General features: G+C 39.1%; 1 protein-coding gene across 1 annotated transcript; it reads right to left on the bottom strand.

Annotated features, from left to right (window-relative positions):
- Window positions 1-8,607: 8,607 nt before the first annotated feature.
- Window positions 8,608-19,843, bottom strand: LOC105475833 (protein C-mannosyl-transferase DPY19L1-like). Its single transcript, XM_071095021.1, has 6 exons — window positions 19,830-19,843; window positions 18,974-19,093; window positions 17,343-17,517; window positions 16,193-16,292; window positions 14,914-15,039; window positions 8,608-8,920 (listed from the first exon to the last, which is right to left on the bottom strand). Exons 2-6 carry the CDS (start codon window positions 19,037-19,039, stop codon window positions 8,764-8,766), a joined length of 624 nt encoding a protein of 207 aa, XP_070951122.1. The 5' UTR covers window positions 19,040-19,093; window positions 19,830-19,843; the 3' UTR covers window positions 8,608-8,763.
- Between the last annotated feature and the right edge of the window lie 4,587 nt (window positions 19,844-24,430).

The following is a 24,430-nucleotide window of genomic DNA, read 5'->3' as shown; positions in this document are numbered from 1 at the left end:
ATGATTGCAATAGACATGCAATTTTCCTTTATTGCATTGACCCTACTGAGCTCTTGGTATTAATGTTGCAGTCACCTAAAGAACTGAGTTTATTTGCTATTCTTTGGATGTTTGTGTAAGACCAGAATAATCAGTATCTTGAATGTTCAGTAGGAAAAGCTTGTAAAACTGGATATGTTGTTTTCTTCAGGGGAAGATTTTAAAAAGTTGTTAATCCAACTTCTTTCCAGGGGATGACTGTTATTTCTAATTTCTATTTCTTCTTGGATCAGCTCTGTTTTTTCTAGGAATTAAAACATTTTGTGAAAGTGTCCAAATTTATTGACAAAGTTTGTTTGTAATATCCCCATTACCTGTTTACTCTCTGCAGCTTCTGTAGTTTGCCATTCCTTATTTTTTATACCTTCTCTCTTATCTCCTGATTAAGGTTTCAAACAACCAACTGATATGGTTTGGCTGTGTCCCCACCCAAATCTCATCTTGAATTCCCACATGTTGTGAGAGGGCCCCTGGTGGGCAGTAACTGAATCATGGAGGCAGGTCTTTTCCATGCTGTTCTCGTGATAGTGAATAAGTCTCATGAGATCTGATGGTTTTATAAGGGGGAGTGTCCCTGAACGAGCTCTCTGTCTGCTGACATCCATGTAAGATGTGACTTGCTCCTCCTTACCTTCGGCCATGATTATGAGGCCTCCCCAGCCATGTGGAACATAAGTCCATTAAACCTCTTTTGCAAATTGCGCAGTCTCAAGTATGTCTTTATCAGCAGTGTGAAAAAGGACTAATACACCAACTTTGATTTTGTTCATCTATTTGTTTTCTGTTTCATCAATTTCTGCTCATTATTCCCTTCAAATTGGGGTGGAGGAACTATTCTGTTATTTATATTCCTGATATAGATGTTTATTGATTTTTGGCTTAATGAATGCATTTTAGACTAAAGGCCAAAAAAAAAAAAAAATCTCTAGAACTGCTTTAGTCATATTCCACATGCAATTTGTATCGTATAATTGTTCTATTTCTCTCAAATTTTCATAATAAATTATGAATTAATATTTAAAACTGTTTCATTTGTGCTAATTTCCAACTGAAGGATTTTCAATCCTTAAGGTTGTTTCCCCCCCTAAGAATTGCCATTTGGCCCCAGGTATGATCAATTCTTTCCTTTAACAAATATTGGGCACCCACATGTGTCAGGTGCTATTCTAGATGCTTAGGTTACATCTGTAAACAAAATAGGCCAAAATGTCATGCTTTCTTGGAGCTCATGTTCAAGAGTTTTTGTTTTTTTGGAGGCAGGGGTCTCACTCTGTTGCCCAGACTAGAGTTCAGTGGTACAATCATGGCTCATTGCAACCTCAACCTCCTGGGCTCAAGTGATCCTCTCACCTCAACTTCCCAAGTAGCTGGGAATACAGGCACATACCACCCTGGCTAATTTTTTGTAGAGACAGGGTTTTGTCATGTTGCCTAGGTTGGTCTCAAACTCCTGGGCTCAAGAGAAGATCTGCCTACCTCTGCCTCCCAAAGTGCTAGGATTAGAGGCATGAGCCACTGTGGCTGGCCAGGAGCTCATGTTCTACTGTCAGTTCTTGGAAAAGTCCCATATACCTGAATAGAATGTATATTCTTCACTTGTGGGTGCAGTTCTACATATGACTGTTAAGTCAAATTGCTTTTATTACTCAAATCATGCATTTCCTTACTGATCTTTTTGCTTGCTTATTATCTCAATTTCTAAGGAGAGGTATATTAAAATTTCCTGCTGTGATTGTTCATTTGTCCATTACTCTTGTTTCTAATTACTATCCTAAAAGCCATGTTCTTTTAAAAGACAAGAAACTGATGTTCAAGAAACATGCCCTATTTCACTAAGTTTGTAAAGGATGGATTATGGATTCCAGTGTGGTTGTCTCTATTATGACAATATTAATTGTGCAACTGTTGTCATCTGTTTTGGCTAATATCTACACCCAATAATAACACACCAGTCCCTTCCCATCCTTTGGGAAATCCCTTTTCCCAGACTTTTAATCAAATTACCAGAGTTCCTTGCTCCCTGTTCAGCAGCAAACGTGTCAATGGCTCGTCACCATAGTATCCTGAGCCATACACTGAAATCGGGTCAATGAGTCCCGCCCCGGACATATGTATCTGTCTTTATCATATTGCCTTCCAATAAATTCACACGGTCACTAGCCATGTCTGAAAGTACCTACCAAGGATATGTTATGAGGTTAATTATTGTTTAGCTGTTTGACAAGGATATTTTCCCCTATCCTATTTATCTCATCTGATGATGTCCTGCATTTCCTTGTTATTTCTTCTCCATGACTGGAAAACATAAACTGTCTTTTAGTCCTAAAAATAACTTTTATTGCCATCTGGAATGTACTGCATTGTTGAATAAAGTATGGTTTATTTCAAAAAATCATTAAGCGGTACTAATTTCCAGGAACTGTGCTAGGAGGCACTGTGGATTCAGAATGGAGTAAGGCGTGTTCTTTTTATGAAGAACACAATAGAGTGGGGGGAAAGTCATGTTGATAAATGTGTACAAAGGGGTTATGGGCACGTGGGCAGTGGGAGGCAATGCACTCAACCAATGGCAGGCAGTCAGGAAGGCTTCACAGAGGAGGTGACATTTGAGTTGCATCTGAAATACATACTAAGAAAAGTGTATTCTAGGAGGGGCAAAAAGCATCTGCAGAGAAGACACATGATTCCTCACACATTAAATTTTCAAAGTGATTTTTATTCTTTTTCTTTTTGCTGCTATATTCCCATTTCTTCTTCACACTCTAATCAGGGTTTACAAATACGTGGCACCCGCACTGCCACTCGCCCCCTTCTCCCTGCCATTGGCAGGCATCTATAACTGAAGACAGAATTCTTTCCTAAAGAGTCTACTCAACACTAGGTGCCATGATTAGAAATAATGTAGAAATTAATAATCATGATTAATAAAGTGTACATGACAGACGCTTGCCATTCCTACTTTGACTGGGTGGAGATGTGGAAACCTTGTTATTCAGAGGTGAAGTAGGGAGGGCAAGTTCTAAAATGTTAGCCCTAGGGCACTAGAATCACTGGGGATTAAAAAAAATCTCAGGCCACACATCTCTAGGGGTGGGAAAAAAGCTTCAGGGTTTTTTGAGGCTCCCCAAGTAATTCCAATGTGCAGAGAAGTTTGAGAATTACTGCCATAGAAGTCTTTGTTCAAAAAAGTCAAATTTGTTACCCATGTAAAGGGTTCAAGGGATTACCAAATTGTACTCTTCTGGGAAGAAAATTTTCCAGAGCAACAGGAAGGCCTCTGAACCTGAAGTCTGGTCACTAAGCGGAGAGGATACCAGAGTAAAGACCTGAGGAGCTTGGCCAAAGAGCAGGATATCAGCAGCAGGGGGCAGAGCCAGAAGTGGCCTGCAGGCATCTTTCTGTCCCAGTTTTCATGACGTGATGCCAAATCTACTTAGCAATGGGTCATTTCTTATTTTCATTTCTATTTTTTCAGAAATGCATAAGGACTAAGGGTGTCAGGGTCAGCATAACAACCACACGAGCTGAAGTTTGCTAAAGTCAACTCCCCCCGCCAAGATACTAAATTTGCCTACAGGAAAAAAGCCTACCAGGTACTTAAAAAAATCAACGAAATGATATTATGCTGCATTAAAAAGAACATGCCTACGAAACAGAATACCATGTAGTGCTACCATTTATTTGAAAGTCATTTTGACAACACTATGCATACTTAGAGTTTTGGGTTAAAGATAATTGAGTATAGAAAATTATAGAAAACATTGCTTTGAAGGTGGAGCCAGTATCAATGTTATCCTAATCTCTTTGCAGAAAAAGAAAACTATCTCTTAATTACACTACAATTGAATCGAGTCTTCAGCTCTTGTATATTCATTCAGAATTTTAAAATCTCTCTCACAGGAGGAAATGTAAAAGGGAAGTTTTCAAGACCTTTCTGTACCTTAATATCTTTTTCAACTTCTAATGTAAAATGTATTTGTCCTGATACAATGCTGTGAAATAAAGACCAATTCAGGAATGTAATGAAGTTTAATGTAAAAAAGTAACTTCTCTTTTTCTGCACTGAGGACAATTTTATTGATTCAAATTAGAAACTTCTAGTTGGGAGCAGGAGAAAAAGGAGGAAGAAGAGAGAAGCAAGCAATCTGTGACCTAGCGCTGATTATTGGCTGTCCTCTAACACAGGAAGAAGATTCGGATTTCTGGTGCCAAAACAAAAGTAATAAAGTGGAAAATGAATTTTTGCAATTCCCACACATCACTGAATTTATCTATTATCTTCTAGACAAAGTAATCCTACAAAACGAAGTTCTATTTTAAGGATTTTCACTCCTTTTTCATCTCTGAACTGAAAAGAAACAAGGTGCAGTTTGCAGCTTCAAAATATGTAGCTAATCTATAACTCATATCAGTGTTCCGATTAAAAATTACCTAATCTGTTCTTTGCTCCTTGCAAGTTTCATTGAAGCAGCGCCCCCTAACAGGCAAAGACGGTACGTGGTAAAATTCAGCTCCTGGTAGAGTGTCCATCAACCAGCTCTGGTGGGATTGCTGTCAGGCATGGAGCGCCCTCTGGAGGCCAGTCATCCAGCCAGTCTGTTCCCATTGATTAGAGCAGAGGCTCTCAAGTACGGTCCCTGGACTAACAGCATCGACACCACCTGAGAACTGTTAAGAAATCCAAGTTCTGGGGCTGCACCATAGGCCAACTGAATCAGACACCCTTATGATGGGGCCCAGCAATCTACAGGCCTTCCAGGTGCTGCTGATGCCTGCTAATTTTGAGAACCACTGTATTAGAACACCTCATTCCTCAAAGATGTCAGAATCAAGGTGCCATTGTGTTAAGAAATTAATTACACAGGAATGAAGAGAGCTGAAATGTCTTTCTTACAGAGAAAGAACCAAGAAGTGATGTTTGTATCAAGTAAAACATTGAGCTACAATTTAGAAAATTTTGATACCAATGTATTTTTAAAATACATTAAAGCAACTTTTAGCAACTCTTTAATTGTTCCCAATATATAGTTTGAATGAATTATTGTGTCCCTTGAGGAAAAGGAAAAAGGAATGTAAGTGACTATACCATAAATACAGGAAACGTTTGGATACTCTCAGTACCTACCACTACCAACAACAAGATCAAAGAGACTACTCCCACTGTTGTGATCCCTCCCTCTCTTCTCAGGACTGCCATCTGACTCAAACCAGTTCATGGCTATCTGACTACAAAATGAAGCCGAACTTGATCACAATCAAGGTGGAAATGAAAATAACAATCAAGAAAAATACTTCCCTCATTTTTCATTTTTTAAAAAATTTAACATATATAGTACATGTAAACAACAGGTATAAAATTCATAAAAATACAATACTCCTATGCAATATCACTTTATTCCTGATACATACTTTCATTTTCTCAATATCACTGCCTGTTTTAACACTATACTTTTTCAGCCAAGCATTTTTAGAGGCTTATCTTTTTAAAGAAATACAGCCCCACTTTGTTTTCGAAAATGTCATAGCTATAGCTATTTTGATCACCTCTTTGCCCATCCTTACTATCCTCACACTAAAGCAAAAATATTTTTAAATGGTAAAAGTATGCAAAACACTGAGCTTTTTTTTTTTTTTTTTTTTTTTTTTTTTGAGATGGAGTCTTGCTCTGTCACCCAGGCTGGAGTGCAGTGGCCGGATCTCAGCTAACTGCAAGCTCCTCCTCTCGGGTTCACGCCATTCTCCTGCCTCAGCCTCCCGAGTAGCTGTGACTACAGGCACCCGCCACCTCGCCTGGCTAGTTTTTTGTATTTTTTAGTAGAGAGGGGGGGTTTCACCGTGTTAGCCAGGATGGTCTCGATCTCCTGACCTCGTGATCCGCCCGTCTCGGCCTCCCAAAGTGCTGGGATTACAGGCTTGAGCCACCGCGCCCGGCCAACACTGAGCTTTAATACTATTTTGTCACGCCTATGGAGCCTGCTACCACTCTGCATTGCCATCAAAGGTGCGGGTGCTCCACAGCGCTGGTGCGGTGAGCTGTGGCCACGGCTGCATAGCAGGGACCTTCAGGCCTCTGCTCCAGACTGGCTTCCCTAATATATAGCCACATTTTGCTGGGGGTTACATTCCTGAACACTGCTACAAAGGATCCTTCTGGAAAAAGCTAATTTACACTACTTTTAATGGTTCCCAGCAAATGAAGCAGTTATAATAGTATTTTTAATGCTTTTTTCCTATACAGTATTTCTACTTATTACATGTGAACTTATTTGGAAGGAAATTACCGGGGGTGAGAAAAATATAGAATAACTGTAAAATTTTTAAAAATTGTAACTGCTGGATGTACACAATCAGCCACACTCAGGTGAGCAACAGTCACAGATAAGCAGAGCGCACCTCCCTCTCCCCGCCCATGTCGACTCCCATCCTCAGCCTCAAGTGTCCACTGCCCCTTTTCTGGACTGTTGTGCATCATCGCTCAAATGTCGCCTTTAATCTACAAATCACGGGCTGCTTCCCTATTTTCTAAAACTAGCAAAAGCCTAAGAAATAAAAACAGTCAACCAGCAAATGAGAAACAGTGGCCACAAATCTGAAGAACACTGCCAGAGTCCCTCTCCTGGGCAACTCCCAGGGAAGGAGCATCCCTGGGAGCTGCTGCTCTGGGCTCTGGGACAGGGTTGGGGGCAGGGCTTCCCTGAGGCCACACCCCTCAGGCTTTGCAGCTGACCCAGGTCGGCAAGCTGCTGCTTCCCCGAGACCAGGCCTGCCCTTGGGCTCTGGTCAGAAGGTAGAAAGGGAATAGCGGCTTCCAGGAGTGGGCACCAGAAACCATCCCTGAGGACTAAGGTCTCAAGGACAATCCACAATGAGGTTAATCTGCCTGTGGTTAAGAAAGAGAAGCTGGATAATTAAATGTGTAATCAGTCATAGGCATGGTGTGCTTAGAATTTAAAAGCCTTTTCTCAGAGCTATGAGATTTCATCATTTTAAAGAATCTCATTTCACACAAATTAACTTCTAAGAAACAAAAATTCATACAAGGAATTCAAAGAAGGTGTAGAAATTTTTCAAAATAAAAATAAATAGGAAGAAAAAAAACTAAAGAGAAAGACGAAATATACTCATTCTGTCAGGCCTCTGAGCCCAAGCCAAGCCATCGCATCCCCTGTGACTTGCACGTATATGCCCAGATGGCCTAAAGTAACTGAAGAATCACAAAAGAAGTGAAAATGCCCTGCCCCTGCCTTAACTGATGACATTCCACCACAAAAGAAGTGAAAAATGGCCGGTCCTTGCCTTAAGTGATGACATTACCTTGTGAAATTCCCTTTCCTGGCTCATCCTGGCTCAAAAAGCTCCCCCACTGAGCACCTTGTGACCCCCCACACCTGCCCACCAGAGAACAACCCCCTTCGACTGTAATTTTCCTTTACCTACCCAAATCCTATAAAACGGCCCCACCCTTGTCTCCCTTCGCTGACTCTCTTTTCGGACTCAGCCTGCCTGCACTCAGGTGATTAAAAAGCTTTATTGCTCACACAAAGCCTGTTTGGTGATCTCTTCACACGGACGCGCATGACACATTCCTCATACTGAAATGATGGTTTTTAGAACGAAAATTATAACATAAAGCTTAAGGCTTTGTCTTATTAAAGACAGGCAATCTTAAAAGTAAAATATAAAAACTCCATTTATTGTTATTCTTTACCTTTTTGACAGCAAAATTAGTCATATTTTATTGTATCTTAATAGTAAAAGAAAAATTACCATGCACTACAGTCTACTGTTCCACTATAAATGATGTCTACTAAAATATACATTAGTTTCTAGATGCACTATATTTGGAGTTGTTCAAAATGGTTTTTCTTAAGACTGTAAGTAAACATGAAAAAATTTTAAATTGGTTTCAAGGCATTAAAATATAAACATTTGAATAATGCTAAAAAATGAGAAAAATACAATTACCATTAATTTTTTTAAAACCAAGAATAAGTACCTGATAAGCAACTAAATGAGTAAACAGTACTTATTTGACAGAAAATGTGGGGACAAGGAGAAGAGAGCGAGAGAGAGAGACATGGTAATGCCACATGGCTGGCAGTTAAGGGAATTTCCTAACCACAAGGTCCGAGAGTTTGGATTAATAAGGGGCAGGAAAAGCTTCATTAACAAGAGAACAGAGAACAAAAAGAGCACAAGGAAGTAAAACAGATAGACAGTTCTACACAGCAAACGTTCTGCCCCATCTACTGTAACTCAAGCTGATGACGGGGGCTGACGTGACCAAAGAACTTACAATAATCACTGAAATGTCCAAAAGACAGAGTGAGAGGCAGAAAAAAGAAGTATTAAAAGTTCTTACACTATAAAATCAGCCCCTACATAGTCAGAATTGTCCTGTATTTTCATGTCACCCTTATCTCAACCCATTGTGTTTTCTTTATACAGGTAGCTTTGCTCACCTTAGCACAAATATCAAAGTCAAGTACAAGCATATACTCATTTGCATAGCAAATTTTAAAGGGTGCATTGAAACAGTAACCAATTGATAAAAGTATAAGTCATTTTTATAATTAAAATGACATTCAAATTGACCAAATAAAACGTTTTCTATTTGAAAACAGTTACCTACAAAAGTTTTTGGGATATGAACAACACATGACTTAGCAAAACATTAAAACCGTTACTGATGTAGTTCTCCATAGGCAGCAGTTCATGTAGCAGTCATTCTTTTACAACTTCTAGGACTTTGTAAACACTGTTCTGGAATACAGTGGTGAAGTGAGGTTTGGAATCCTTCACCAAGAGGTTACATAAGGGAGTTTTCCCAGCATTGGCAGGATCTTCTACATCCCAAATTTCAGGCATACTGCAACCAGGCCTAGAAAAATGAATGTACACATTAAAAATCAATGTGCATTACATAACTGCAGATAAAGCAGGGCACTTCTTATATTCCTGACCTCATTTCCTTTTCTCCACTTAAATTACTTTAGTTTTTAAACAATCCTTTCATATAGCTATTTTAAGATTTTATAAGCTGCCATGACTCACTTTAGGACAAGGTGAATGCAGCAAAGGTGCCTATAAGGAAAGACACAGACCTGCAGATACATATATCCAGGTGTTGGGGAAAGAGACACCTCAGTTAAACTCTGCCGCAGCTACTTACCAAGAATGTGGTTCTGGGCAGGTAGCTTCCCTTGGTCTTAGTTTTCACATTTGTAAAATGAGGAAATAAACACCCATGACATAGGTTTGTTGTGAGGATTATGAGAGATCAGGTATCTAGCGCCATGCCCAGCACACAGAAGAATGTGTAACATTGATTTAAAAAATTATAATGAACAAATATGCTTAGTTCACAGGGAAGCTGCATTAATTGTACAGATGCTCCTCAACTTAGAATGGGGTATGTTCCAATACACCCATCATAATAAGCTGAAAATGCATTTAATACACCTAATCTATCCAGCATCACAGCTTAGCCGAGCCACCTGAAACATGCTAGGAACACTTGCATTAGCTGACAGCTGGACAAAATAATCTAATGCAAATACTATTTCATGACGAAATGCTGCATATCTCATGTAATTTACTGAATGCTGTACTGAAATTGAAAAACAGATGGTGGTATGGATATTTGAAGTGTGCTTTCCACTGAATGCATATGGCCTTAACACTGTCACAAAGTCAAAAAATCAGTAGGTCAAACCATCTTAAACTGGACAGTCAATATTCTAGAATGAATCAATTTAAAGACATTCTGGTAGTGTTGAGCATACATCTTAAAAACATAATTAAATCTCAAAAGCAATATATCTTTATAAAGAACAGAATGAGTAAAATTGGCATCATATGACATTTGCCTAAATAAGTTCTTCAAAATAACAGTATCATTTATTTTAAATCAATAACAGTTTTATAGATGTAACTGTGGATACTGCTATCTACCTTTTGAGGAATTTTAAAAAACAGAAAAACATATTGGAAAATTATAGAGAATTGACAACTGCTCAAGTTTTGTCATAATTGCTTTCCTTTTTATTTTTAAATAAGAGAAAAAAAATTCCCAACAAGTCTCTCTTAGGTTTAGTAGCAGTCCCTCCCTCACTCTCCACCATGAGGCAAACACCGCAGCAGGGATGTACATCATTTTCCCTTTTTAAATAACATCTTTAATTTAGAAGTAATCAGTCATTATAGAAGTATTAAAATATAGACCTACATACATTTTAAGAAGTGAAAGTCACCATCATCTCCAATAGCACTTCTCAGAGGTGACTTCTATAAACAATTCAGCATATATCCTGCTGGACCTTTTTTTAAAAAAAATTGTTTCAATAGCTTTTGGGAAACAGGTGGCTTTTGGTTACGTGGATAAGTTCTTCAGTGGCAGCTACTGAGATTTTGGTGCACCCATCACCAGAGCAGTGTCAAGTGTACCCAATGTGTAGTCTTTTATCCCTAACCCCACCCCTTGCTTCCCCCGAGTCCCCACAGTCCATGGCATTCTATGCTTCGCATCCTGGTAGCTTGGTTCCGACTTATAAGTGAGAACATACAATATTTGGTGTCTACTGGATCTTTTGTTATCCAATGTCAGACACACATACAGACACAGATATCATTATATACATAGATACCATGATGGTCAGTATTGAGTATCAACTTGATTGCATTGAAGGATGCAAAGTATTGTTTCTGGGTGTGTCTGTGAGGGTGTTGCCAAGGGAGATTAACATTTGAGTCAGTGGACTGGGAGAGGGCGACCCACCCTCAATCTGTGTGGGTACCATCTAATCAGCTGCCAGTAAGCTAGAATAAAAGCAGGCAAAAGAATGTGGAAGGACTAGACTGGCTGAGTCTTCTGGCCTCCATCTTTCTCCTGTGCTAGACGCTTCCTGCCCTTGAACGTCAGACTCCAAGTTCTTCAGTTTCTGGACTCTTGGGTCTACACCAGTGGTTTGCCAGGGGACCTTGGGCCTTCAGCCACAGATTGAAGGCTACCCTGTCAGCTGTCCTACTTTTGAGGTTTTGGGATTCTGACTGGCTTCCTTGTTCCTCAGCTTGCAGATGGCCTATTGTGGGGCCTCACCTTGTGATCGTGTGAGTCAGTACTCCTTCATCAACTCCCTTTCATATATACATCTATCCTATTAGTTCTGTCCCTCTGGAAAACCCTGACAGATGCTCTTGAGTTGTTTTTACAAAAATGGAGTTATGTTGGGACTCTATACTGAACAATAAAATGTGGCACTATTTTTCCATCTCAGTGCATAAAGACCTACTCTATTGTTTTTAAAAACTGCTAGTTCTCATATGTATTAACCAATTCTTTACAGACAGATACTTTAATTGTTTCCCATTTTGCCATTATAAAGCAATGCAGCTATAAGCAGTCTTGTACCGAGCTCCCTTCTACAAGCTAAACCTCTAGAGCAGCGGTCCCCAACCTTTTTGGCACCAGGGACTGGTTTAGTGCAAGACAATTTTTCCATGGACTGGAGGGTCAGGGGGATGGTTTTGGGATGAAACTGTTTCACCTCAGATCATCAGGCATTAGATTCTCATAAGGAGCATGTACCCTAGATCCCTCGCATGTGCAGTTCTCAATAGGGTTCGTGCTCCTATGAGAATCTAATGCTGTCACTGATCCGACAGGAGCCAGAGCTCAGGCTGTAATGCTCACTCACCCTCCACTCACCTCCTGCTGTGAGGCTGGGTTCCTAACAGGCCACAGACCAGTACTGGTCCATGGCTGGGGGCTTGGGGACCCCTGCTCCAGAGGCAGCATTATCACTCTGCCAAAGGACTGCACAATTTTTTCTTACCTTCCCTTCATCAAACTATCCCCTAGAAATGTTTTGCCAATGAGAGTTCCCATGAAGAGGGTTCAAGTGCACACTTTTTGCACCCCCTTGCTGACACTGGTTTCTGCTGACATGGAACACCTATGATCATATGGCTGGACATGGGTTTTCTACCTTTTTTCTCATACACGTCAAGGCTGAACTGTTACAACACTGAGGGCCGTGGTGGCAGAGAGTGAGACACACAGAAAGTAGAGAACGACCCATGGTTAACAGCTTTTAGGAAAAAGAGAGGGTGAACAGCTGTCTTGGAGAGCTCTGGGTGACTTGTGCAACACTATTTAGTCCTCATCTGAGTTTCCCAAGGTTTCCCCAGGCCAGCCATCTGCAAATAGCATTAGTGGAAATCTGAATAATTTTCTTCTAAATACATGTATTTTATGTCAACTCTATTATTGGAGTAAAAGAAAGCAGAGAACTGTAGTTAATTAAAAACTAATCTACAATTTGCATGCAAATAGATTTGAGTGTTTATATTTAAACACAGTGTCAAATATTTAAGGAATAATCAAGCCATACAATTAAGCCACTTGTAAATGAGATCATTTAAACACAGTGCTCACCAATTGCCAGGCACAGATTAAGCACTAGATGAATACTGGTCCCTCTTTCCCTTCCTCTCCTGTCTGAGTTCCCCAGCTGCTTCCCCCATTCCGACAGACTTTCATGTCCCAGCAGTCTACAGGGTGATTTCAGGCTGATCACAACTGAAATGGAGAGTGAAGGCCAAGGAGATAAGGAAGGTCCCAAACCTGGCAGAAAGCTTTGTCAAGAAACTTCCTACTCTGAATGTAAACACTAGGTAAATATTAGTCATTCTTCACTTTCCCCTCCTATCTGAACTCCCCATTTGCTTCCCTGTCGGGACAGAAAGCACAGCTTCTGTTTTGTGTCAAGGTTGAAGCAGAGTGGCCCTGTCCAGGGTTTCCTGCCAGTGCGTCATCAGCCTGGCTTAGATCTTGTACTAGATGGAGAGTGCTGTTTTGATGAGTGGGAAAACAGATGAGAGAGTCACTTTCGTAACTTCCTCCCACTCAACTCCTGCTGTGACAGACACAATAAATGGCAAGTCAAGGTCCAGACGGGGAAATCCAGCACCCCCTCTTCTGCACCCCACCTCTCAGTCTGAGTGCTCGTAAGTGACCTGAAGTCAGTTCAATGTCTGCTATTTTGTTTAGTGTGCAAAGTTTATTGCCATACTTCCTGAATTTGACTTCGTATCCCTTCTTGTGTGGGTAAAACAGTGCTCTGCCTACTCTGCAAACAGCATGAACCCGAACATGAGACTGTTAGAGCTGTGCAAATCCAGGGAGCTCTCCCAACACTCTACAGCACAAAGCCTCTGCAACTTTCACATATTCAGACTCTACGCGGGGGTCTAGGGAAAAATGAACTCTCGAATCAAGGCTCATTGTTAGCTTGGAGAAAAAAGGTTATGAAAATTATTTTTATGTTCCAGTAACTTACAGTTGTTTCAAGAGAGTGAAACCCACAGAAATAAAGAAGATCCCAATTCTGGTAGAAAGCTATGCTAAGAACTGAGTTCTTCCTATTGCAAATGTCAGCCTACCATTCATTTCATATAATTTCCTGATAAGATCGTCATGAGATGCTTAGAACTTTTCTGTCCTAAATTTATATAACAATGTTAAAGGTGAGTATGTGAATTTCATATATATTCACAAATGCTTAAAACACTTTCTGAATTATTACAAAATAACATTTTCTATAAATCCTGACTGAATTCAAACCACGTAGCACACATTCATAGGAAAATCGTTCTATAATCAATTATTTTAGTTTCCTTGTGAACAAAGCTGTAAATACTATGTCACAGAACTATTTTTCACTCATGACTCAGTATTTAACAATGTTGTCTTAATACCATATGTGTCATTGAAATCTATGGTGGGCAAGTATGATCAAGCCACAAATATAACAATCTCTTGAACGCTTTTGTTTAGTTACAGAGTAGTAAGAATTTAAAAAATATTATTATTTCATAAAATAGTGTTTATTTCTGACAAAATTCTTCCCGTACTGTGCTCTTCATGAAGTGAATGTTTTGGTACTTTAAAAGCAGGCTACTGTCACCTGCTGTCCAGTCACTTACGTGCCACATTTCTAGATCGCTTTAGACTCACATCTGCTTTGAAGATCTTACTGTCACTTGGAGCTATACTCAGCTTAGTAAACATCTCTGTGGAAATAGAAACTTTTAAAAACTATAAACCCAAAAGAATGTGGGTCACAGTAAAGTTCTTTTCCCATTCAAATAAGATGTGAAACGCTGGGAAAGAAAAGTTTCATTCTGAGTTGATGCCGACATGGTATCCCATCCATCGACAGGACATGGTGTAGCACAGAGACCCAGTACGGATAATGCGGCCCCTGGTGCTCAGCTGCCTGACTTCACCAAAAGAGACTCCCTATTACTTGGTTTCAGACCCTGGAAGTCTTTTGAAAGAAAATACATCCAACTTTAAATAGAATTTTTTTTTTAAAAAACATCAAAAGCAAATATGAACAATTTGGGAGATTATCAACTAGTGCCAATAAAAATCTCTTTAAGGTAGCACACATACAAATCATTATTTTTAAAAAAGATATTTATAAAGACTAGAAAAGAAAGTCTCCAAATCACTATCTAAAAGGTTTTTTCAGGCCAGGCGTGGTGGCTCACGCCTGTAGTCCCAGCACTTTGGGAGGCCAAGGCAGGAGTAGCACCTGAGGCCAGGAGTTTGAGACCAGCCTGGCCAACATGGCAAAACCCCATCTCCACTAAAAATACAAAAATTAGGCGGAGGCTGCAGTGAGCCCAGATCATGCCAGTGCACTCCAGCCTGGGCGACAGAGTGAGAGCCTGTTTAAAAAAAAAAAAGTTTTTCCACGTATACTTTATGTTATATACACACCCCTGTCACCAGCAAAGTATTTGCCATGTGCTCGAATTAACCTTCATGTCTTCTGATTATAAAATGTTAACTGTGTTGATACTCACTTGGATCTTCTTACACACCATGACTCTTCTAGAATGTAATAGTTCACTTTTAACTTTATCAGTTCTCGCTTCACTTCTTCAGCTGCTTTCCGACTATACATTGAGTATACTATTTTCGTTCTGGCTCTTTAAAGAAAAATAATTAGGCACAAAATTTTCAAGATTAAAATAATATAATCAACACATTTGGAAGAAAGCACTGAATTAGACTAGACGACAATGAAGAGGAATCCAGTCAGGAGGAAATTCCCCATGGAAGTTCCGGCTAACGGGCATCAGTGAGGTCAAAAGCAGAAGGCAGAAGGAGGCCAAGTCGTGGGAGATGAGGGTCACCTTTAACGCAACCCTACATTTCCAAACTTGGTCATCTTTGTGTTTGTTCACCTATTTATTTGTCTTAAATTCTTCACTGCTCCATCACATGTAAGAGTGAGGTACCCTGTGTGTGAACAGGGATGAACTATAGCAAACACAACTACAGGACTACTCTGAAGCTGCCACAGTCCCAACTTCGACATCAACAGTAATTCACATTAAACGGTTTTTCATTTTATTTCTAGACTTAAGAAAAACTAAACTTATTTAACAAAATTGGTCTGGAAATTAGCTTGATGAGATTTTTTAATGAAAAAGCTTATTTGTAAATGTACATGCCATTGTTATGCAAAAGAAGATGCTAATAAGATTCACCTAATCACTGAGAAAATGAATAGCTTCACCTGCCTTAGAAACTGCATGAAAAATTAAATTAAAAAAATAATTTAGACAACACGTCTCTAAATTATTTTCTAAAGTCTCAAAAAAATCTAAAAAAACAGAAAACACCCAGGATCATTCTAACAGGCTATACTGGTGAAAACCAGAATAAACTCCTCTTTGAATGGGATTCTATTTCAAATGACTTCTCCAAAATCAAGAAGAATCACCTATGAGAAAACCTTAATAAACACTGTAAGCTAAACTCTTCAGGGAGTTACAGGATGAAAAGAACTTGGACATTTTAGAGCCCTGTTAACCTGTGGGAAAGTGCTATAGTATGACTTCCTTTTTCTGCCTGGTAGAGAAGATGGCCCCCAAAGTTGTTGCTTTCCTGCCCTGTGAAGCCTTAACGGATTTGTTTAGAGCTTAGCAGTCTTATTTCAGCCTTCTGCTCCCCGACGCGATAAGCCTCAGTTCATCATATCCTTTTGGAACATTCCTCATTCCTTTGCTGGCGTCCTCCACTCACTGTCTGTTTGCATGGAAGGTTTGTTTTGATGATGCAAGACTGTGCACTGACCTCAAGCCTGCGTCTTCATAATGTGGATGATTCACAATGGGCCGAAGTGCAGAGAGCTTAACATTTGCCTTCGTGGGCATGGCACCCGCAAACACTGCATCTGGAAAGCAAGAGGAAGGTCTCAGGAAGACACTCAGTGAGGGTGAGAAGGGGTCTCCTTCAAGTTTAAATCAATTATTTCACAGGTAGCAGAGTGGAGGCCCAGCAGGTTCATGACTTCAAGATTCAATGGCAGAGCTAGAATGAAGTCAGATGGTTGATAAAGTAGCGGTTGGCAGCCAGGTCTGGGAAAACTATTTTCCTTGGAAAATAGAACTTCATCATCTTATCATTAAAGATTTCTTTCTTTCTTTAAAGAAAAAAATCTTAGAAATCTTTCCTGAATCTAGAAAAGAAGTATCAAATGGACTAGGAAAGCTTTATAGTAACAAGGAATTCTGGAAGATGATTTAGTATTCAATCATTTGACACTCAGATGACAACAAAGACTCCCTTTCCACACATGAGTAAAATATCACATTCCATGAGTGAGTTTATTTCAAGAAGGAATGTGAAGGACTAATATTAAAAATTCATTAAGAAAATAAGCACAGTAAAAATTATTTTATTCCATGAGTGAGTTTATTTCAAGAAGGAATGTGAAGGACTAATATTAAAAATTCATTAAGAAAATAAACACAGTAAAAATTATTTTATTCCATGAGTGAGTTTATTTCAAGAAGGAATGTGAAGGACTAATATTAAAAATTCATTAAGAAAATAAACACAGTAAAAATTATTTTATTCCATGAGTGAGTTTATTTCAAGAAGGAATGTGAAGGACTAATATTAAAAATTCATTAAGAAAATAAGCACAGGAAAAATTATTTTAAATGTGGCATTTATGACTGTGAATAAATTTTGAAAAAATTAAAATCTATAAAAAATGGCAGAATAAATTACTAAGAACTTATGTATAACATTTCCCCTGCAAACCATTTAAACAGGATTGATATCTCCTTTGTTTTAGATATTCTAAAAGCAACATTGCTTAGAAAGAGTAAGATCAGCGGAAGTAACTAGGGTTTAAGAGTTTGCAGTGGTATACAAAATTGTGGGAAAAACAGCTAAAAAATTAAGTTTTTTTTTTTTTTTTTTTTTTTTTTTTTACCTGGTTTAGTACTATATTTGATCCACTCTATAAGTTCTTCTTGTGGCAAATTGCTGAACTCCCCTACAATATTCCACTGGGTTTGCAGATTTGCTGAACCTTGTATTGACATTGCTGCTAATATAGCAAAAACAACAGCACCAGGATGTACTTTGCAAAAGAGCCATCCAAATAGCTGAAACCGAATTAAGAATACATTGGTAATTGTTAGTATAAAGTAGTATGCAATGTTATGCAAAACTTCTTCCCAGAGAAGAATGTGGCCTCTGCTAGAGTCCCAAAAAAAGGATTAATTATCCTAAAGAAAAAGCCCCCAAATAATAATCTTTGGGATCAAAAGAATTCTACCATCAGCCTCATGTAAGTGGAACACAATGTAGGAAGTTCTTTTCTCAACCTGCTTTCTCTACTCCCAGATTCAAGTAAAGCCACAACCACCTATGCAATTTACAAGGCCCAGTGCAAAACAAAAATGTGAGGTCTCTTGTTAAAAAATTATTAAGACATTCAAAACAGCAGCAGCAAACATTCAACCAAGTTCAGGGTCCTTCTGAATGCGAGGTCCTGTGTGACCAGCAGGAACCCCACATTTGCAAAACCTGCCCTGGGTGACACTTTCTATTAGATCGGTGCAAAAGTAATTGCGGGTTTTGCTATTTTAATGACAAAACCCGCAATTACTTTTGCACCAACCTATATCATCAGTCATGCTGTGGGATAAAGATTCAAGATTAAAGGCTTCCAACCAGCCTCCTCTCCTGTGCCAGCCTGAAGGGGTCAGAAAGGAGGAAAGTAGTGCCTTTCTAATATAATCAACATTCTGCTTGGGAACCTCGAGGCTGGCTACTTTTTTCCACATTCAAATAGTCCACACTCCATAGCAACACTTTGTTCTCTTGATCTTTCTCTGCATGTCTACAGAGCTAGATTTCAAGGTGTTTGAGGGCTTACAAACACTGGCTTTTGACTTTTCTGTCCACTACTGTATCCTCCATCCCCAGAGTGCACAGTGTAGGTGCTTAGTGACTATCTGCTATGTTTAAGGGAGGTGCTGCTGTTGTACGTAGGCTGGTTGACTGAAGGAAAGGTGACACTATGAAGAAGCATAAATCTATGAATACAGAGCAAGGAGGCAGTTATCCAGGAAAAATTAGCAGCAAACCCCCAAGGAAGGCTTAAACTAAATTTTAAAACGCACAAGTCAAGAATGTGCACCAAATGTGTACCAAATGAAAAAAAAAGTTTAAGTTTGACACTAAAAAAAAAGACCATATAATTTTCAAGCACTTATAACTTGACATTGTTACAATTCTTCGTGATATGAATGTCAAAACAAAAAAAGTTATTATTTGTACAATTAAGCTCTGCTTTCTATCAGCACCTGCAGTAACCACTCATGAACTCAGTCTGTACTAAATCAGTGTTTGTTGTACACCAACAGCTATTTTAAAGTCTTTAGAAAGATAGAAAATGATCAGCTTTGGCCCTTACCCTTTAAGAAAGATAAGTACAAAACCATGAAGAGCTTTAACTATAATCACTTAAAAGACTTTGTAATTCATTATTTTAGGGCCACTCAATAATAAAGGCTAAAATTATTACAGTAGCTATACTCCAACATAACATGTTACCTGTCTTGAGCAGATCAGTGATGCCATAACACACATGTGTGGTGTCAAGAAGAGTTTTAGTCTCATAATTAAAATACCAAGGGCTGTATATGCTAACAATTGCAAAGCATGATAAACCAGCTGAAAGAAAGAAGAAAAAATTTTTTACTCCTACTGTTAGTGAAGTTTAAGAATACTAAGCTGGCAATATGTAGAAAGGGGTACGTTCTCCTTAGTAACAAAAAGTACTACTACTACTTTGGTTTCTGAAATTTACAAAACAATTCTTAAAATTCACTTTCAAACTGTTCCATTTTAGTGGAAGGCTAAAATTATAAAGTCATTAAGGCAAGTGCTTCTGTGATTCTCAGAGTCAAACCTGTGGTTAATAAAGCCCACATTTTTGAATCTACCTGGATGCTACCATCAGACCAAGAAAAGACAGTGGTAAAAGAAATGACTGCTGCCTCAAGATCTGAGGGCTCCATTTTGGAACCGCCCTCAAAACCAGACTGGACCACTAGGAGATGGGAGCAGTAACCAATCACATCTCTGAGGCCTCCAGCAAAGTGAGCAGAGAGGAAAGTGATTTCCAGTCATGCAATAGACACCTCACCTATATATCTAAATGGGCTCCAGAAATCAACTGCCATTAGCGTAAAGATGATCAGAGCAGAACAAATGAGTTTCCTAGTTAATTTTAACAAATGAACGATCAGTGAATCTGCATGTAGCATTCTCATAAAAACACATACCAGGCTATTTTCAAGATGATTGCTGACAATTGCTAACAAAGTTAGAAACTGGAACTAGAAAGGAAAGTCCAAATGCATGCAACTTTAAGATAAGTAAAATAATAGTGATATTAAGTCTTTACCTCTCCATGATCAAACTGTTTTCTGGAACAGAAAACAATATATTGCTACCAATTCATTATTGAAGCACTTACTTCATATATTTGCATTTCAGCTTGCAAATAGGAGTTTACAACTTCTATAACATTCTCTCAGGACACATAGAGGCAAATCAAAATAACTAAAAGTCACATGCCAAAACTAGTGCTATATTCTTTTAAGAAAGTTAATGAAGAAGGACAATGTTGTATTATATCCTAACTATTTGCCTAGATGGGTATTTATTAGGACAACAAAGGCACACTGTGGTGTCCCAGCTCCCTCACTGGTGATACCCCAGCAAAGCATGGAATGAAAAACACCTTTGAGATTTTCACTAGGCAACCAAGTAGGGATGACAAATAGGTGGTTATATGTGTAAATCTCAGTTAAAGGGAGAAGTCTGGGTCAGAGACGGGAATGTGTGAGTTGACAATACACACCTTCTCTTTCTTAAGCACGGATATGTTCCCAAGACCTAGAGTAATACCTGACACTTAGAGCTCAACATTTTTAATGAATGAACAAGTGTATCAATTAACTGTTAATCCAGGTAGCATATAATCTAATTTGAGAACTTGGCCTCAAAATATATTAGCAAACTCAGGACACATAAGGGGGTAGTGAAGGAGATGAAACAGTTCTTTCTTTATTCTTCTTTCACACCAAGTAAAAACCATCAGTTACCATTTGTTGAGTACTTATAATGTTAATATGCTTAGCACATTCCATTAACTCTAATCCTACAACCATTTATTACCCCAATTTACAGCCAAGGAAAGGGAATCACAGAGCTACTAAGTGGCAGCCAGGACTATATTCTGACTGACTTCAGAACCAATATACTTTTTACTACATCATGCTGCCTCTATCCCACTTTACTTCCTGGGTCTTTGAGTAAAGAGAATATTGGCATTCACATCTTTCATAGTTAAAATTTATGTCCTACTCTTCCCCTTTTTACACGGGCTTTGGTAGTTATGCAAAATAAAATGTCAGCATGCCACTCCTCTTCCAAAAAAGAGCTCTGATCCTATTTGAACTGAAAACCCCATGAAACTCAATGGTTCCCTATAATTGTTTCCACAGGTGAGTTATTATTCTTGAAGGGACAGCTTTGTTTCTGTGAAAAGTTCTACCTTCCTCTTCCAGAGTTGCATACTAGAGCTGAAACTTCGTAGCTTCTTCCTCAGCTCTTCAAAAATAATTGCACCTCAAATGAAGAAAAATTTTGGCATTGTAAACCAGAACCTTTTCTTTCCCCCTTAGTCCTCAACTCAAATGTTACAGGTATAAACAAAGGCATAGTTACAGCAAATTGTTTCTAAATGAGAACAAGGATCCTCTCAGGAGTATGTGCAATAATTTATCATTATGTTGGCAGAGACTTGGAGGTGAGGGAATAATATAAGGGTGTGTATATTCAAATTATAAAAGAAAATATAGGGCCAGGTGCAGTGGCTAATCCTAGCACTTTGGGAGGCTGAGGCAGGCAGATCATGAGGTCACGAGTTCAAGACCAGCCTGGCCAATATGGTGAAACCCCATCTCTACTAAAACTACACAAATTAGCCAGGCATGGTGGTGGTTGCCTGTAGTCTTAGCTATTCAGGAGACTGAGACAGACAAAATGCCTGAACCCGGGTGGCGGAGGTTGCAGTGAGCCGAGATTGTGCCACTGCACTCCTCCAACCTGGGCAACAGAGTGATGCTTGCTCAAAAAAAAAAAAGAAAGAAAGAAAGAAAAGAAAATATAGATACATACATTCGACAATCCTTGTCCCCCCAAAATCCCACAAAAGAATAAAAGTAGAGTTAAAAGTACCTTCACTCCATCCTCCAATCCCACACTCTTAATAATTACAGGATTTATCTTTCCAGATCACTTCTATGCACAAACACACAAAAATCTCCAAATTTTAAACAGAAGTATATTCATCCTATACACACACACACTGGCAATTTTTAAAATTCAATAATGTATACTGGACCTATTTCCATAAAGATGGCCTAACATTCCACTCTATGATTGGATCATAGGAGATATTTTGGATGTTTCCATTTTTCACATTACACACAGTACTACCAAAGGCATTTCTCCCCATCATCTCTGTATTTCTGTGAGCATCTCTAGAGGGTATACTTGCACTGGTGGAACTGCAGGGCTGAAGGGCAGGCCCACTACATGTTTTACTGTGTACTGCCAAACTTCCCTCCCATCCACTACCTCCCACTCTTGCAAGCACTGGATATACTATTAATTTTTAGAAATATGAGAAGTGAAAAGGTCTTCACCTTAACCTGAATGTCTTTACCATAGGATCAAGACTACCTTTTCGTGTTCATTAGTCATATGTAAATACTCACTCATTCAACTACTATTTTTTACTATCTTGCAGGCACTGTATATAAACTGTGGAACAAAAATGGTCGCTCCCTTCAGGAGACACAGGTCACACATCAACATTTAAGTACAAAGGGTGATAAATGGAAAGAGTAAGATAAAGGGTGTGATGGAGGAAAATACCAAGCATGCTATAGGCCTCTCTAACTCTCAGATTGTAAACATACTCTCTTGGTTAATTTTGGGGTTTTATTTTTTTCCTATACCTAATTTGCTGCTTCATCTGAAATTTATTTTCTGTGAAAAGTGAGAAGTATGAATCCAGTTTTATATTTCCCTGCTCATTTCCCAAAAGGCAGTCCACTGGTCCTAAAACCACTCACATAATAATTTACTTTCCCTGCTGAACTTAAGTACAAAACTGCGTCCTTCGAGTGTAGATTATGGGGAGGGCTACTGTCAGATTGTACTGGATGACATCTGAAGGATGAATAAGTGATGTGCTGTGTTCTACACAGATAGGAAATAAGAAGAAACGCCAAGAAGGGAATGGACCACAAAAAAAAAAAATTATCAAATATTAGGTATACAACATGTAAGTATAAAATTAATACACTGTAAATATCTATTTAATAAATGAACAGAAGAGGTAATAAAATTCTTGAGAGCATATTTACCTTACATGTGTCTGTTGTTTAGCTAAGACACCCCACGTATCACTAAAAAGCTGTAAATAGATTTTGAAACACTTTAGAAAGGCTGTGTTGGGAAAAATGATATTTTAAAGTATCTTCTAAACTGTAAAACTTTTAATGAAAAATATAAGTATAGAGATAAGAGATAACTCAGAAAATAATAATTACAACAACATAATCTTGTATTTGTGTAGTATCCAATCAAAGTCAATATTCAACAGCTCTGTTGGGTAGATGATATCATCCTCATTTTGTAAATGAGCAACAAGCTCAGATGGATTAAATGATCGCCCTGTAGGCAGACAACTACTAAGAAGCACTGCAGTCTTGAAACCAGATCTTCTGGCTTCAAATTCACATTCAGTGCTGCTTCCACCATGCCAACGTTGTTGGCAACACCTCTTCTTAACAGTACACACAGAAAACTGGAGAGCTGGCTCAAAGGTTGATAATCACCGCTAGAAGCATTCAAAACACAGTCACTGTGCTTTCATACTTAGCAATAACGGGAGGTCATCTAATCTAAAATCCTATCTCCAGTAAAACATTCTCTACGACACTGCTGACAGGTTGTAATCCAGCCCTTAGAAGAACCACTCAGCTGCTGCTTGAATCTATAGCACTTTCCTTATCCGTCGAGATCAGTTCTGGTCAAAAGTCCTACCACCTGGAATTGGCCATGATTCTAAGGAGCCAGATTGTGTGTAACCTTATTTTCAAGGGGCAGGCTTTTAACACATTTCAAAATAATTATCCGCTTTCCATCTGAATCTTTTCTTCTTTAAATGAAACAGCTCAGCTAATGGTTTTCATCATCTCTCACCACTCAGGTTGCTGTCTTTTGCATATGTTCTGGATGGCCAAAGCTTAGTATTTTTTGAGTACCCACTAGGTGCAAATCCATATAAAGTATATAAAAGTGCAAAGCACACACAAAGCCTAGCACACAGCAGGAACTATTTTTTTTTTTTTTTTTTTTTAGACGGAGTCTTGCCCTGTTGCCCGGGCTGGAGTGCAGTGGTACGATCTTGGCTCACTGCAAGCTCTGCCTCCTGGGTTCATGCCATTCTCTTGCCTCAGCCTCCCAAGTAGCTGGGACTACAGGTGCCTGCCACCACGCCTGGCTAATTTTTTGTATTTTTAGTAGAGACAGGGTTTCTACCAGTTCCCTACCCTAACATGTGCGGATTAAAAATTCCACATGAGGCTGGACACAGTGGCTCAAGCCTGTAATCCCAGCACTTTGGGAGACGGAGGTGGGCGGATCACGAGGTCAGGAGATCGAGACCATCCTGGCTAGCATGGTGAAAACTAATGTGAGATCACTGCGGGGGGGGGGGGGAGTCAAAAATAAAGAGTTGAAAAGAGAAAGTAAGCACCTCTTAGAGCTAACCATTTTTAATATTTTGGTGATTGGCCAGGCACAGTGGTTCACGCCTGTAATCCCAGCACTTTGGGAGGCCAAGGTGGGTGGATCACGAGGTCAGGAGTTCAAGACCAGCCTGGCCAACATGGTGAAACCCCGTCCCTACTAAAAATACAAAAA

This window comes from Macaca nemestrina, chromosome 4 (assembly GCF_043159975.1).
Source record: "Macaca nemestrina isolate mMacNem1 chromosome 4, mMacNem.hap1, whole genome shotgun sequence".
Classification (NCBI taxonomy): Eukaryota; Metazoa; Chordata; class Mammalia; order Primates; family Cercopithecidae; genus Macaca; species Macaca nemestrina.
This window is presented reverse-complemented; position numbering and strand designations above follow the sequence as displayed.